This window comes from Aulonocara sp. 'chitande type north' Nkhata Bay, linkage group LG22, assembly GCF_057382095.1.
Source record: "Aulonocara sp. 'chitande type north' Nkhata Bay isolate Kocher_YH1m ecotype deep benthic linkage group LG22, A_spYH_male_GT1.1, whole genome shotgun sequence".
In the NCBI taxonomy this organism is placed as follows: domain Eukaryota; kingdom Metazoa; phylum Chordata; class Actinopteri; order Cichliformes; family Cichlidae; genus Aulonocara; species Aulonocara sp. 'chitande type north' Nkhata Bay.
The window spans coordinates 9,406,054-9,422,743 of NC_141364.1; the positions used below are offsets into that span (position 1 = coordinate 9,406,054).

Sequence of the window (16,690 nt, forward strand, 5' to 3'; positions counted from 1 at the left end):
AAGCCCAGACAGCACACACAGCACACGTCAACATTTTGGCTCTCTCTGCCATTAAAATACATTGTGTTCATATATTCAAGGACACATTTCATGTGATGTAACCTGTCCTGTGTAAAAGTTACTGACAAAAATACATAAGCCTTCAATATTTTCTGGATTCACTGTTTTCATAGCACTAACTGAATAATAGCAAATGCACTGTGCCTATATGTGGTTTACTTTGTGTATGAAGAGGCTTGAAATTCAATGAAGAAACACTGAATCCTTTTCTTTTCAAGCACAAAGGGGAAGCAGACAGTTAGGACTGAAAGTAACCTTTAAAGGACAAAACCCACCTTCATCCTCATTAAACTCATTAATCTTTACTTAAATGAATCATACAATCTCTATAGTTGTGTTAAAGGTTATTTGATGCATAAACACAACAGCTCCATTCAGCATAAAAAAGGAGCTGCTTACCAATCACAGTGGTGGTCAGGGGATTCAGGCCTGTGATCTGTGGGGTGAGGTTATTATCGTAGGTGAAGGAGCTGATGGCCGTCTGACTCATGTTTCCCATCAACACCGTGACCGTCTGTGATCCCACAGCTCCCTGAAATAAGCATTTTAATAAAAGTAAGTACCTTATTCAGAGCTAAAGACGGGAAATAATATAATGTTACATAACATTAAGTTATGTAAGTTTTATTATGACAAGACTATATAACTAACTATGTCATTTCTGGGCATACTCTGTCTGATATGACCAATGGCCTGGTGGTGAACGTAGTATGAACTTATTTCTTTATAACAAATGTTACTCAAATATTCTGTTGTGTTAATGAATTTAACAGTTTTGTCAGTACACTACATCACAAGAAAGGACTGCAGTAGTTAGTGACGTCTGACTGACTACAAAAATTAACACAATGATACATATGCTATATATATTATAGTAGCCACGCAAAGTGTCATTTGAAATAGTTTTAATAGGAAAATTAGTGAAAAGAACAAGTTAATAGCGACTCCAATGCATTTACTTGACCGTAAAGAAATTTTGTAAGTCACTTAATACGTCAGTGGCTAAAGCCCGAGTTTAAATTTCAGTTCTCATTGCTGGATTAACTTCAACAAAAAAAAAAAAAAAAATCACTGATATATAAACATTTTTAAAACATCCTAAGAAAGCTTCAAGCTTTTTATATTTGTTTTTATTTTATTATGTCTTGTAATTACTATGCATGATCCAGCAAGTACTCACATTAAATTTAGATTCTTAGTGTACCTAAAAAAGTGTTACAGTCTTTTTTAAATAATGCAATGTAACTACAGATCTGGATGTTGGATTGGATAATTAAATATGAAATTATATGAAATTATTTGACTAATTTCTACCAACTCTGGATATTCCAGTTTGCATCTTCTTGTTTTCTGCTCATGTACTTTTTACTCCGTTCTCAGCACACTACACGACAGCTATTTTATTTGCATGCTATTGCAGGTAAACACTGTGTATAAAAATGAGTTTGCAGTGTGGGGACTTACTGCTGGTGTTCTGCATTTCAGTTCAGTGTCAGTTGAATCAATCAGTGTGCACTCTGCACTGCCAACAGTAACTGTAGCGTTCTGGCTGAAGCCAAAGCCTCTCACTGTCAGCAGAGTCCCTCCTGAGGAAAAAATAAAACAATAATTGTCTCGCAGAATTAGGTGTTTCATGGCTCACATAGAGGATCGTGGTTGTACCTGCAACGCTTCCAGAGAGCGGGATGAAAGAAGACACGATGAGCTGGTAGGTAAAGAGGAAGTTGCTGTCTGAAAAGCGTGAATCGCCCAGAGAGGGGAAGCTTACGAACACTGGGTAGGTGCCGGCACTGGTGCTGCCAAGTCTGCATACTTGAGTGGTAGCTGAAATATATTTCCCACGTTATAGTTAGTCTCCTGGAGACAAGTATCATCTGAGTTATCTTAACGAGAACCTAGAGTAAAATGTTCACTTCTCAAAAATAACTTTACTCACCTGTGGTTGCTTCAACGTGGCACCTGGCCTTTCCCACCATAATGGAAGCATTTTCACTGCTGAAGCCAGTCCCAGTGACAGTTAAGAGAGTCCCCAGACCATTAGAACCTGAAACATTATATTAAATTATATAAGCTCCCTTCACCATACAGTACGGCATAAAAACACACGGCATAATTTACAAAACTTCCAGGACTTGATCAAATAATATGAGACTGACAACAGGCTTTATACGAATACTGTCAAAAACTGGTGTTGATTGACAAGTTTTGGATAACAAACCCTTCACTAGTGGGTGTTTTGTTCAAAGCTGGAGCTCCTAAACTCCACAACTGTCTCCATTTTCAGATAAGTTCAACTGCATCACAAACAGCATTTAAATCCAGACTCACCAGCTTTTTAAGCTTCACATTAGTTCTGACTCACTGTGTCATTTCTGTGCATCTATTCTATAATTCATTTATTCTTTATTAATCATAACTATCATTTTTATTTTATTACTTTAAAACAAAATTAATTTTTTTTAAAGTTAAATGTGCAAAGAGATCAGAGTCAAAGGAACTAAAGTTACAAAGTACAGCAGGTAACAGTAACTTGGTGATGAACTGAACACCTTGCGAAGGGCTGATTCCTGTCACGACTGGAGTTTTCTTTTCGGACCATATAAAGCCGCAGTCACCAGAACACTTTGATGGGATGCCGTTGATTTGAACCTCCACCTGCAAGCGGTCATAACGAGACAGTTATTAAAGACTGCTGTCAAACATGCTGCCTGCAGTCACGGAATATAACAATACATCAGCTTTATGCAAACAGAAAAAACAAAACTTGCTCTACAGGATGCACGCTAACAAAAACACATTAACAGATTAGCTGTAGCTATAGCAGACGGTTGGACACACATAACTTGAAACTTAAAACCACCTGGCCTGGAGGCTTTTTGATTCGCAGACGTACCTGTGGTTTGTTTTCCCACACTCGGAAAAAGTCTCCTGTCAGGCTTCGAATCCACAGACCTCCCTTTCGTGTTTCCGTGGCCGAAATAATGACATTTTCCCCGACAACTGACGAGTAATCGAACTGTAGCGAGTGAAAATCACAATGTATGATGTATGTTTATACCTTTTATGTACATGTTGTTATGACGGATTCATGTCATTGAAGCTTTTGTTACTAATATGGATATTTCCAGGTATCTAATGTTGTATCACAATAGTAATTTTAAGCAACATTTATAGAAAAGTGCCAAAATCAAAAAGTCACGTCAGTGAATGCACCAGAAAATATAAAATGTAATAATGAAATATACTAAGTTTAAAATTTTAAAACTGTGACATAAATTAATATTTATTAACATTTTATCATTCATTAATTTTTACTTCTATTAGCGCCTCATTTAGCTAATATGGTGTTCATTTCTTTTTATTTAATTTTCTGTAGCATATTCCACAAATTGTATTTATTTATGCATTTTCTGCTTTAAAAAATGCAAATGAGCAGACTGTAATTCAGTGTTTTGGGGTCACAGAGCACATGACTGCTTTGAGTCAGGAGATCATTACAGAAATGAAGCTGTTAGCTAATCTAGCAGAAAAAAGTCACTATACACAAAGTCTACATTCATTTTTAATACTATGTTATTGATGGAGATCTTCATTTATTTCTATTTATTCTCGATTTTGGCAGTTTTGGTCTTTCATGCGGTTTTCTTTATTAGAGAAAAAGTAGCCTTTCCTATCAAACGTATACATTTGATGGGAAATGAAATTTACATTTTAATAGAGAAACGGTAAAAGAGCAAAGACATAAAGGAACACAAACACAACAGGAAGCGGTGCAGTCAGACCTGGATCAGAGGTTGGTCTCCTGGCTTTGTGAGCCACTTAACGCTCCACTGGGGACGTCTGCAGGTTCCAGACTTTTGGACGGTGACCTGGCCCATCCCTGCAATTCCCTCTAGGGCATACTTCAGGTCCTCCTCACTGATGTCCACAGATAAACCTAAAAACAAGGACTTGTTTTGTCATTTTTAATGATAGCCGTGTAAAGATATCCCAAAATGAATGATATTTGTACCACATCTATTAGGTTTCCCCTCATGAAGCTGCAGTACTTCACTATTTTATATATCACAGAAACACTCAAAGCAGAATTCAAAGTGGAAAAGTGGTAAAGTAATAACTGAAGCTATAGCAGATGTATTGATTCTAGAGTGCTATGTTTTTAATCTAACGTTAATCTAAGAATAAACACCATAAGTCATTAGTTTTTCATCTGTGAACCTCAGAGACGCAGACATAACGTTACAGAGCTAACACTACCTGAAGCTTCAGCTCCCTGTTTCTTTCTCTTTGAGCCTTCAGAAGCTTTGTAAACTTTTAAAAAGAGCTTTTGTGCATTTACTTTGGATTAATGTCAACCTGTCATCCTTCACAATGGCAACAATGGCATACGAGTAGCGTGGAAGTCAGTAATTAGTTATAGGTCACACAGAATTGAACCATTTGGATAATCCTATCTGTGGAACACCGCAGATGCAGGCAAGGCAGCTGTTACAATGCAAATTCTACTAATGTCTGTCAGCGCTACCTTCAGCTCGACCACCGTAAATCATCGCATCAAAAGTGCCGTTCAGAGGAGGGGAGGCTCGGTGAGGGCGGGCGATGGTCACTGTGGTAGCTCCTTCTTTAAACTCAGCCGCGTCCTCACTGTTGTTGGACATCTTCAAAAGACAGTGGAGAGAAAAAATATCAACACATTTCAATTTGTGTTGATATCACAGGATTACAACCTTAATCCTGGTTGTAAAGTGTGTGCCAGGTTTAAGGCCTTTTTTATCAACATAAAATGGATCATTAGAGAACTCACTTTAAGCTCATTGTGGGACAGTGGGACAGTGTTTAAAGGACTCTCTGGATGTTGTGCTCATTATATTGTATGTTTGGTTCAAATGCCAATATGATGTATGCTGTTTTTTAACTTTTCTGCATTTACTTTACTTATGTTAATGAGCAGCGTAAACTAGCTTTATTCTGTAAATACATCCTGTCACAAGAATTTCACTCACTGTTTTCAAAGGAAATAAGATAGTAAGTAGCATCCAGATGCTGCTAATCAAATCCATTGATTAACTGATCATCAACAAGTGTGACCTCCTCTGTATATTTATGACGAAAGAATTTCCCTCAGGATAAATAAAGTTCTTCTTATCTTATCTTATCTTATCTCATCTTAAAGGTTTTGTCAGTCTGTGGCATTCAGGTACGTGTTAACACAATTCCAAAATCTTCCCAAATTCAAATTGGATTCGGGAGACAGACACTATCTCTACTTTCAAGATTAGGCTTAAAACTTTCCTTTTTGCTAAAGCATATAGTTAGGACTGGACCAGGTAACCCTGAATCCTCCCTTAGTTATGCTGCAATAGATGTAGGCTGCGGGGATTCCCATGATGCATTGAGTTTTTCCATTCCAGTCACCTTTCTCACTCACTATGTGTTAACAGACCTCTCTGCATTGAATCATATCTGTTATTAACCTCTGTCTCTCTTCCACAGCATGTCTTTATCCTGTTTTCCTTCTCTCACCCCAACCGGTCGCAGCAGATGGCCCCGCCCCTCTTTTCTCTGTATCTATGAAGCGCCTTGAGGCGAGTTTTGTTGTGATTTGGCGCTATATAAATAAAATTGAATTGAATTGAAATTCAAACCACAGTTCGACTGTGCAGTGCTTAGAAAAGTATTAAAAAAAGTAAAACCAAGAAGTACACCTCAGTTGGCATGGTAAATATTAAATGTCATGGCAGTACTATTAAAAAAAGACTGAACAAGTATGGCTTCTTTGGATGGGTACAAACACCCCATACCAATTCTCAAGCACACTGGTGGAGGGGTGATGATTTGGGATCATGTTTTGCAGCCACAGGACTGGGCGCCATGCAGTCTTTGAGGTAATCATGAACTATTCTGTATAACAGTCAAATGTGAACCCTTCATCTTATTGCTACTAAATGTGGTTCTACAAGCTGGATTTTAAATGGGAAAAGAACACCTGTTAAAACAACATGAAGCAGAAAACCCACATAAACTGCGCAAAGATTAATGTCAGCTTTAACTGAAATAGCTGACATTATGCTTTGGTGCTGCTTCTGCTTTAATTTGTTAGCCAAATAATGACTGTAGAGCAGGTGGAGGCATGACACGCATACAGGATCATTAAGGTGCCTCTCTGTACTGTAACTTATATCGCACGCATGGCTGCAGGTCACTGTACATTTCTACTGCTTTCATTCACATTGCTGAGGCAACACTGATCTCTTAAGCAGGACATCTGGTTTCAAAATACTGTTACTGAGGCAATTTTGAAACTTTATATCTACTCACTCTTCCTTTATCATCTTTTGGTTTGTTTTATTGAGACAATCCGTAGACACCGTAACACAATAGCACAGGAATGCAGGCTTAACTTTTAGCCTCTGTCCTTTCTTTGTGTGGATTTGTTTTCCAAGAAACACAAGCCAACAAGCCTAAACTCATACGGTTACTCCAATAAGATCCCACAGTACTGGCGTGACTGGGAAAGCCCCTTCTTCTCCCGTTTAATTTTAGCAACACAATATATATATATATATTTTTTTTTTAACAAAAAGTTAGGATTTCAACGGCCAAAAATTGTTCTCATTATTTGCAGACCAAGAAAACAAATTCAGATTCTGCACTTGGATATGTACAGCATTGTAGGACAGGGACAAGACATGATGTATATAACCTGTGCTTTTTGGTTTTCTGTTTGTAGCATAGTTTCTATTAAGCAATCACATCTTAACAGGCATTGTTTGGATGCAGGTAAAAAGTCTAAGCGCAGAGTCAAAAAGACATTTGCCAAAGTGCATCAGATAACTAATACTTGGTGAAAATGTAGTTTAGATTTATCTCCTTTTTTGAACAATAACAAGAAGTCAGAAATCAAAATCTTTGCCTTGATAGCCACAATAAAAGGCCTGAAAATTTCCCAGTTGCATTAAGAATATAGGTTAGCTTGCTAAACCTAAGCTTCTAGTCTTCTAGTCTAGTCTGCTGACTTTTAACAACGAAGCCAACCTGAACTGAACCGACGTTACATTTGTGATTTCCAGAAATCTAATGACTTCTTATTCAATATTTCTATTTTACACATCTAAATTAACACATCTAAATCCTACCTGCAGGAAGCCAACGCCTAGCAGTGGAAAATCAAATGCACAGTCTAGAGGTGTGGCTTTGATCTCATAGCTGATCCGTGAAGCAGATGATGCATGTTTGCTGACGGAGATCAACTCGAAGGACCGACCAGAATCCTCAAAAGGAGCGGGCCTCCTCTTGTTAGGAACAGCTGTGCAATAAAAAATGAGGAAAATTAAGTTTATCAATATTTAATTAGGGAGAAAACAAGTGTTTAAGACTCCCTGTACAGGCATCAAAGTTATACATTTAAAGGTATTCTGCAAAACGGTAGGATAGAAATATGTAACAACATAAAGCAGAATATTAAGATATTTGAATACTGTCTGTACAATTAAACAATAAGTACTATCCAACTCTGTACCATTTTCATCAATTGCAGTGGCCATCTTTCCAATATGAACGACATCTATGTAGAAATCTTCACCAGAAGTATCCTTGTACAGGTAGAACTCCAGCAGACTGTATCTGCTCCCAATGTATTGTGTCTGCAGAGATCTTTGCAGATTCATGCATTTGTAACTCCATCTGTGAAGAAAATATCTTATTTACACGCTGCACCGATATGTAATTAGTATCTTTGCACATTTTGGATAACTCAAAAGCACTTTTAGGACTTAGCACTGACTTGGAGCCCTTGTTGAAGATAGTGTTGATCTTTGTTGTGAGTGTTAGCGTTTTGCCTTTGCTGTCCCGGTAAGTGAACCTCATTCCAACTTCAGCTTTCAACATTCCCTTGTATGCAAAGCAAAGCTGGAAGAAAATTAAATGAATATTTGTGAAAAAGGTAGCTGCACAATGCCATTAACAATAAATACATAAATGATTGATTTTACCATTGGGTGCTTGTCCAATGAAACCGGTCCATATGTATCTCCAGACTCTGTTGTGTAGCTGTCCTTGAAAAGGATCTCGGCGTTCTTCAGCGACCACCGGCCACAGAATCCAGAGTGATCTACAGGCGTGCCTTCGTTTGCAATATTGAACTGATGAATGGAAAAAAGCAGAAAACTGAGAATCCACAATCAAATTCTCTAAAAATTTAAGAAATCATTTCTCACAGTTTTCTGTTTCAGACTTACAGACATTTCTTTTCTGTTTTAGTATTTTTATTTGTCCCCACAAACCTGCGAATTGTCATTTTCAAAGTCTTTGAAGTATTTCACATCAGTGCCTTCAAAACTCAAGATCTCCCCCGGACACTCTGCTTTCATCAGGTCTTCCAGAGCCGACTGAACCTGTTCACACAAGCTGGGCATTAGTTACCTCAAGACATCACACCTTTAACAAAACTGTAAAAATTCAGTTTTTGCAGGATCTTTGATAGTTATTTTCAGCAACAATCTTCATCCTAATCAGTCTGTGAATAATATGACAAGAAAAAAAAAAAAAAAGCTAAACTTGAGACGGTCACTGGACTCTTTTTTTTTTTTTTTACAATACAGACCTCAGATTTGGATGCATTGAAGGGGATGGGCTTTGTAGGGATTCCTCCCCAGAGCAGAGTGAAGGTTTTCATGTTGCCCCTCCCCTTGGTAACCTCAGCAACAGTGATGTTGGTGTCCGAACCAAAAACCTCAAAGTGAAGAGGTTCAAAGTCACCTACAAGCCAAGAGAGCAAAACGCACAAATTTAACACCCAACAGAAAGTCAGTTGCAAAGCTCAACACAAGCTTACTCTTTTTAATTATTTTATGCATCCGCCTCACTTTGGTTCTTCATACCTCTGTCAGAATTGAAAGTGACTATAAAGTGAGACCCTTCGCTGCTTTGTTGTTTGGTGACCATGACTGTGTCGGGTTTGATGGACCACAGGCCGTTCAAGGCTGTTTCTACCTCAGCTGCTGAAGCGCTGACTGCGATCGGTGCTAAACGAGGCAAAGATGAAGAAACAACGTGTATTTTGGGGTTCCATCAAATTGGACCAAGATATGCAAGTTTTTTTGTGGCTACCAAATCCAAGTTTACTCAGTGTTTTTCACATTACCAGTCATGGCACGTCCATAGCCGAGGCTGAAGAAGGCGCTACTACAGACTGCGTCAGAACAGCTGCTGCTCACAGTCACATTCTGGACTTCCTTGACTCCAGCCACATTGGCGGGCCACATGTCAAAGGTAACCACCTGGTTAACAGTGAAAATGTGCAGAAATGAGGCACAAAGCTATGAAAAACATCATTCCATCCATTTTCTTCAGCTTATCCAATTCAAGATCAGAGGTGTTCCCATGCACTTTGCAACTTTTGCAAAACAGGAGCAAACCTAGCCTAGCTCTGTCCAACAGAGGGGGATATAGTAACACTATTTAATGCTCAAACCTGTAGCATGTTACTGTATCTCATCTTTCTATTTTTTTTATTTCTAAGCTAACTAACCAAACATGCTCCTGTTTATGAAAGAGTATATTTACCCAAACGTCCGAATACATCTTTTGGAGGACTTGCAGATATTTTTGGATGAGTTGTACATTCACAGCATTTCTGCCATTAGAGGTCTTCCAGGCAAATAAAATACCAAAACATATAGTTTGAAGACATTTTGAAGCATTCTGAGTGGTCTTCATCACACCCATGAAAATATATTGGACTCAGCAGAACTTTATTATATTTAGCTGTGTGAATATATTGGTCATTTGATTTATTTCTAATAAAATAGCTGGAAGTAGCTTAGACTAGGCTTCCATTAGACAACTATTGATATAGCTAGAACAACAAATAATGAGCAACCTTCACTGTCACCTGTAACTTTAAAGCATTACAAACAGTGTTGCAACGTCATACCTACAGTACATTACTATATACACTAGTCTGATATCAGGCTTAGGTAAGGGCGTATGACACCTCTGAAAGGTGTAGCTACCACGTGCTGTACCTGCTCCTCATCAAACACGTCGTAATCAGCACCAATGTCCTGGACTTCATTGACAGCATCATCCGTCTGGTCTTCTGTGTAGGAACTCTCCCCTTGGAACAATCCCAAGTTTATGGTAGCTGCACCGCCATATTCCTGTTGAAGAATTTCCATGTAATACCTAAAACAAAACATTTATAGTTATTTTAGGTATGCCTATAAAATCTTTGGCATACTTTGGATGAATGATTTGGGGTAAATAAAGCTGCAGGCTGCCAGGCTTACGGTTTGTCTTTCTCCAAGGCCAGTACTTGTGACTTTTGTGACGCCAGTTGTGTGTAGTCAATGACATAATATGGCTGATATGCAACTTTAACCTGAAGTAAAGGATTTAGGAAATTATTATCACTTAAGAACAGTAAACTGTACTGTGATTTGAAAAAAATAAATCTTGTCACACCTTATTTTCAGGGCGGCTCGAGTTGCTGAGATAGAGATCACATCGATCATCACAGTTCAAGTATATCGTGTAGTTGCCGGTGGCAGGAGAGACAAAGAAGCCTGTAAATCGTGTGGTGAAGTAATCCATTTCTCTGGGGAAGACGTAGGGCATGGAGTCGATCCACTGAGACCAGTAGCCAGTTGTGTTCTTGTTGTAGCTCCAAATATTGCTGAGAGAAGAGGGCCGCGAGTTGTTCCACACCTCCATTTTCAAGCCTCTTCCGCCTTCACATAAAAAGTAAAAATGAGGTATGCAAAAACAGTTAGTCGCTTAATCAAGGAAAGAAAATGAAATAAGTTTTGTGCATCTTGAAGCAAATTTTACAGCAAAGGAACAATAAATAACAAGTCGTTAAAGATTAAGATGGTATATGGGTCATAACAGATCACCCGAATTCCTAACCGACCCCCTCAGACTCAACATGGACTTTGTACAAATAACTTTAATACAATATTTAACCTTCATTCTATGAATATTTAAGTGAAGTACACAGCTGTGGATCAGGATCTGGTCTTCACTGATAGAACTTGGAGACCTTTCATATGCTACAATGTGTTTGTGTCAGCCACCTCTTCGATACGGTGATGTCACCACCAGAGCTTTCAGTTTTGGGACTTTCAAGTTGTATTTATTATTAAATATTTTTATGTTTGGTTATTAGTTGTCTTACTGTGTAGATTTTCATCTTGATGTTATTCCTTGGCCTCAGTTTTGAGTGTTTACTTCCAGCTTCTGTTATTTTAATTTATTCCCTCAGTGTTTCATCCTCCTGTGTCTCTTCTGCTACAGAAAGTTATTTTATGTTTCTGTATTTCCCCATTTAGTTATGGCTTTCACTATTTGTTTACTAGTTACTTGTCATTTATGTCTTATATTTGGTTTCCTCTTGTTTAATCACCTGAATTACTTGGATATGTGTGTTTTCACAGCTCTGTCTTCTTTCCCGAATTAGCCCTTTGTGCAAACATAGCATGGATTTGTTATTCTTCTCTCACTTTTTGTAGTTTCTATTGCTTCCTATCCACCAGTAAAGGGTGTGCTTTATATTTAAGCCTGCCTGTACAGTCAGTTTTTAGGTCTGTTTGTGTATGCTGAAATATGACAAAGATAAAACATCCAGGGAACCAATGTGTATTTAAAGAAAAGTTAAAGGTGATTATGTTCCTGATAGAAACAGTGGTAGAAATTGAAAAACATTAAAAGGCACGTGTGTGTTTTTTTTTCCATTCACGTCATCGTGACTGAGAACTTTTCTGTGATGCACGATTAAAGTGATTGTTTGTGCTGGAATGATTATCTCATTCCAGCACAAAGCACATCAAAGTCATAGTCTTGATAAAAGGTGACAAGAACAAGATGAAATCTCTAAGACAGCAGATTTGTTGACAAATAGATACTTTAAATTCTTCCACTCTTCAAGTTGTCCACAGATTCCCATGTGTTACTTAGATAATTACACGGTATGACAGCGGCAGGATGGATCAAAACAAGTGCCGGTTAAAAGACAAACACATCAGAGGAGACGGCACGTTCTCACCCGGGTAGACTGCTGCGTTCTTGTTCATCTGGTGTTCTGCAGTCTTGCATGTGATTCTGTCATCGTCCACACTCTGGACTTCACAAGGCAGGCCTGTGGAAAAATATCAAACGTCAGCGGCTAAAGGTACATTTTAGCTCACATCAACTTTACACACACATGCAGAAAAAAACAGCAGAGCTGAATAAAGCATGTTTTCATGTGGGGGGTTTATTTACCTAACATGTAGAATTTTGAAACATTTTACAACCACTCGACGGTGGTAGAAAGCACAATTAATACAAAGTATTGTATGTAAGTACATCAATGAGTATCAAGGTACTTCAATGACATTTAAGTCCATGTAACCGCCACCTATAATCCAGCTTTAACTTTAAAAGTCTACCTTTAAAACAAAAACACAATAATATAATCTATTATAAAATTCACGTGTGTTGTAGGTTTTCTTTACTTATTTTTCAGCTGGTTTAATATATTTTTTATTTCTTCCCGTTAGTCATTTTGTAACTTATTTAAAAATAAATATAAATCTAATTTATTACGATGTATGAATATATTTTTCTGCAAATATGTTTTTTTTCCATCACCACTTAGATTTTATTTCTTTGTTTCTTTCTACCATCATACATTTGTACAATTTTCTAACTGGTAATGTTTTGTAGCTGACAATTCAATGGCTATTTCTGCATTTAACATCTTTAAAATCATCTATAACTTCAAATATGCAAATATATAAATACTTAGAGAATAAATTACTGTTTGGTTTCATATTTTCTAACTGTAAAGCTCATAAAAAAAATAATTCGTCTCCACATTACACTCTCCAGTCTGTTACTGATCATTTGTGTGTCACATCACAGCTGACATACATTTCCAATGCATTGCAAACACCTGAATTTAGTGATCTGTATCGTTATCTTTGTGGAGAGGAATGCCTTTAAATGGTGATTCCATATCTGTTGTCTACATATTGGGTCTTACAGTTCAGTTACAGTCTCACATCTATTATTATTGCATATGTACCATAACTGAAAGTCAGCAGCATACTACATGACTCACAAAGCCCTTGGAAAAGCAGCATTTTTGTCATGGTGTGCTGTGCTTCTGTGCTTTGGAAAGTTATTTCCTCTGCTGTCTGACAAGTCAGTGGTTTTGTTTTCAACGCATGCTGACATGCTGCTGTGTTGACAAGGATAATCACCTTTGCGTGCCTTGTAGTTTGAACAACACATAGAAATTTGTTTAGTGGAAACGCGTGTATCATTCATCCATTCATACTGAACACTTTGTGCTGAAAACAAGTTGACACGGCTGTTGCTGGTTAGTGTTTTTATGCGTTTCTGTTCCGATGGTGACGATTACCTCCAACGAGAACGCGTGCTGGTTGATCAGTTTCGTCAAAAAAACGACCCTGAACGGTCAACAGAGTTCCACCCATGATGCTACCCTCTGAAGGAAAGACCCCTGTCACCTCTAAGAAAAAGACAAAAACAAGGAATAAATACTAAATGTAAGAACTGAATCATCGTGAACAACAAATATCTGCTCTCCTAAGTACCTGCAAAGGTCTGAAACATGGACAGCTTGCCCAAAGCTGAAACCCTGTAGAGCTTCTTCACTGCCTGACTCCTACAGATTATAAAGAAAAAAGAATGGCTTCTTCTCAGCACAATTTTCAGTTTATCATCTGCAACAGCTAAAAATGTTCAGAAGCCACAAATTTTACATTAAACAATTGAAGTGTTTTACCTCCCAAAGTCTGCATCAAGAATGTAACTCAGGTTTTGATGACCTGTTGGATACACAATATATTACTAAAGGGTTGTTTGGAAAACTTGAAAGTGACATATATTAAGAAGAGCTGTAATTTCAGTGTGAAGAAAGCCAGCCTACCAACAAACGTCCCCGTCATTTTGCAGCTCATGTATCCCATTTGTGAAGATTGAGAAACCAGTTGGAGGTTATACCTTAAGATATATTGTGCAAAAAATGAAATAACTTTTCTTTTCTTTTATAGTGCTCTGAATATATTCAATGTAGAAAGCACGCAGGTGAACAACTTACCGTTCATCTGAGTTGGGTTTAAGCAGATCACAAGGCATTCCTCCCATGTAGGATCTGCAATAAAAAGAAGATTACAGAGGTGTACAAATAAAGTTTAAGAAAACTGATGGATGAGGCTGGATCTGTTACAGAATATTAACAGATTATCTTCAAATCGTGACCTTTTTTCATTTTATAAAATTGCTTTTTGCTGCTTTGGTAAGATTAATTGGTTTACAGAAATACAATTTCAGTTATTTTAACATTTTCTACCTCAGAAATCTGGCGTTGATTCCATTTGAGCTCAAGTCTGTGTTGCTTCCATATACATCGGTAAAGATACGTCCATACACGGTCACCAATGTGCCTGCCATGTCATTAGAGTGGGTTTAACAAAAGTTCAAAGTGAACTCAGTAAAATAACTGAATGCAGCACACACGTTACCTGGAGGACCACTGACTGGACTCAGAGATTCAATAGTAGGCGTGCGATACCAAACAGTCTGAAAAGAGTTAAAGTAAAGGTGATAAAAAAACCAATGACCACAACAAATCCAAAACACAGATAAATGAAAGTATGTGTTGCACACAGACTTACTGTAAAGATGCAGAGCGAACTATAACGGCACATGCTGTTGTCTGGAACACCATCCACGCTGACATGGATTTCATAATAATCATATGGCATGGGTCTGTGAGAGACAAAGAAATGATTTTAGATGGCAATGACATGCAGGAAGTAGCTTTAAAAAAGAGCCATCATTATAATATTCAGTATATTGAACATCAACAGCCAGTTGATATAGATTCTATACAATTACACATACATACATTATGTATACAGTACAAAGTTTTGGTAAAAATGAGCCAATATGCCAAAATTAACCAGAATTAAACAACAGCTATTATAGCTAAGTTATCTAGAAAGTTAATTAATCTTTTATTCACAAGGACGACTAGGGGCGCTCAGAGGGGAATTTATTTTAGGCAAAGTGTTTTATTTCCTGTCTCCCTTCCCTCACCCCCAACCACTTGCAGCAGATGACTGCGCCTCCCCTGAGCCTGGCTTTGCCGTAGGTTTCTTCCTGTTAAAATTGAGTTTTTTATCCTGCTGTTGCCAAGTATTTGCTCATAGCTTTTCGTCCGATTGTTGGGTTTTTTTCTGTATTATTGTAGGGTCTTTAAGTGACAATATAAAGTGCCTGTGAAATAATTAAGTAACTTGTGAAATAAGTAAATACAGACGTGCTGCTAAAGTATGCCTGGACTGTACCTGGTGTAGCACATAATCTGGTTGCGGTGTGTGGAGTCTCTCTCCACATCACAGGGGACTGACAGGGTGTTTGACACCAGGGTCACACGGTTTCCAAACATGTCGTCTACTGGATTCAGCTGGAACTGCCGCTCCTGTGCAAAACCTGGAAGGGAAAAAAGGGGGCAACAAAATCTCAGAAGGTAATTGTTTTTGAGGCTTAGAGTCACATCTTTCAGCATCATCCCACCAGGCCAGCAGGCACAAGGACTCTCAGGACAGTTACAACTGCATTAACAAATCTTCTTCAGCTGCATCTTTTAGCTACAGAATAGCTTAAAATTGACTTATATCTAAGAATCCATCATAACTTACAAAGTAAAATAATGCCCACACTACTTTTTAAATTTACTTCTAAACCTCATTACGGATCTCCTACCATCTCCTTGAATGGTGAGTCGTGTGGCTCCATTGACGCTTCCTATGCGTGGGGACACGGAGGTTATGCGCTGAGCATCTGCAAAATTGAATTAAAACCGCATGAGAAATCTTTTTTCCTCGAGTGTGAACAGCGAGCTAAAACAACTGAGTTTAGAATAGAAGTTGACTTAACTTACCGCAGCAACACCAAAGAGCGAAGAGGAGAGCTGCGGCCTTCCACTTGACCTCCATCCTGAAGAGCTCCCAGGTTACTTTGCTGCCTCACCTGCGCCCCTCTCTCGACCGATTGTGAATCACGTGACACAAAAGTACTATTTATAACAAAAATATCATTGAAATTTATTGACAGCCATAGAATAAATATATGTGGTAAAATTTACAATTATTAAAACAAATATTATTTTAAAAAATTGTATTTTCCATTTTCCAGTGTGACATTTAAGTGAACAAAACTCACCTGCTGTGAGAAAATTTTGTTTACCTGTTGATTGGGAAACTGTCAGTTCAGGGACGCGCACTACCTTTTTATAACGTGCTCAGGGTCCCGCCCCTCACCTGAAACTGGGAGGAGACTGGAAGAAGTTTTTGCTGCATTTATCAGATTTTCAAGATGTCTGCATTTAAAAACAAAAGCGAAAGTGAGTCAAAAACCGTGATAAATAATGGCTCCATGAACACGGGACGTAATTAGCGATGAACATGTGGAGGAAGAAGTGGAGCTATAAAAAGCTAAAGTATGCAAAGTTATACACGTTTTGCATTTGTTCAGTCCTTCAGTAAATATGGTCTTTGTGTAGCCTTTGACTTTTTCACACCGTTTCATGACCGTTGGATTAAATTTGCATTAAAGT

General features: G+C 38.0%; 1 protein-coding gene across 1 annotated transcript in view; it reads right to left on the reverse strand.

Annotated features, from left to right (window-relative positions):
• The window catches only part of pkhd1l1.1 (PKHD1 like 1, tandem duplicate 1), a 43,916-nt gene extending 27,226 nt beyond the window's left edge, over window positions 1-16,690 (reverse strand). The window contains exons 1-32 of the mRNA XM_086279960.1: window positions 16,297-16,690; window positions 16,016-16,150; window positions 15,838-15,915; window positions 15,420-15,564; window positions 14,745-14,838; window positions 14,592-14,649; window positions 14,420-14,513; window positions 14,168-14,221; window positions 13,997-14,070; window positions 13,853-13,895; window positions 13,662-13,732; window positions 13,466-13,576; window positions 12,104-12,196; window positions 10,525-10,790; window positions 10,350-10,441; window positions 10,086-10,245; window positions 9,203-9,338; window positions 8,940-9,083; window positions 8,663-8,817; window positions 8,343-8,453; window positions 8,052-8,201; window positions 7,844-7,968; window positions 7,580-7,743; window positions 7,197-7,366; window positions 4,586-4,718; window positions 3,843-3,997; window positions 2,954-3,076; window positions 2,610-2,715; window positions 1,997-2,104; window positions 1,723-1,884; window positions 1,525-1,646; window positions 460-592 (exon numbers count right to left, since the gene is read on the reverse strand). Of these exons, the coding sequence (XP_086136086.1) occupies window positions 460-592; window positions 1,525-1,646; window positions 1,723-1,884; window positions 1,997-2,104; window positions 2,610-2,715; window positions 2,954-3,076; window positions 3,843-3,997; window positions 4,586-4,718; window positions 7,197-7,366; window positions 7,580-7,743; window positions 7,844-7,968; window positions 8,052-8,201; window positions 8,343-8,453; window positions 8,663-8,817; window positions 8,940-9,083; window positions 9,203-9,338; window positions 10,086-10,245; window positions 10,350-10,441; window positions 10,525-10,790; window positions 12,104-12,196; window positions 13,466-13,576; window positions 13,662-13,732; window positions 13,853-13,895; window positions 13,997-14,070; window positions 14,168-14,221; window positions 14,420-14,513; window positions 14,592-14,649; window positions 14,745-14,838; window positions 15,420-15,564; window positions 15,838-15,915; window positions 16,016-16,070 (3,685 nt within the window). The 5' untranslated portion in view covers window positions 16,071-16,150; window positions 16,297-16,690. The remainder of the gene's footprint in view (window positions 1-459; window positions 593-1,524; window positions 1,647-1,722; window positions 1,885-1,996; window positions 2,105-2,609; window positions 2,716-2,953; window positions 3,077-3,842; window positions 3,998-4,585; window positions 4,719-7,196; window positions 7,367-7,579; window positions 7,744-7,843; window positions 7,969-8,051; window positions 8,202-8,342; window positions 8,454-8,662; window positions 8,818-8,939; window positions 9,084-9,202; window positions 9,339-10,085; window positions 10,246-10,349; window positions 10,442-10,524; window positions 10,791-12,103; window positions 12,197-13,465; window positions 13,577-13,661; window positions 13,733-13,852; window positions 13,896-13,996; window positions 14,071-14,167; window positions 14,222-14,419; window positions 14,514-14,591; window positions 14,650-14,744; window positions 14,839-15,419; window positions 15,565-15,837; window positions 15,916-16,015; window positions 16,151-16,296) is intronic.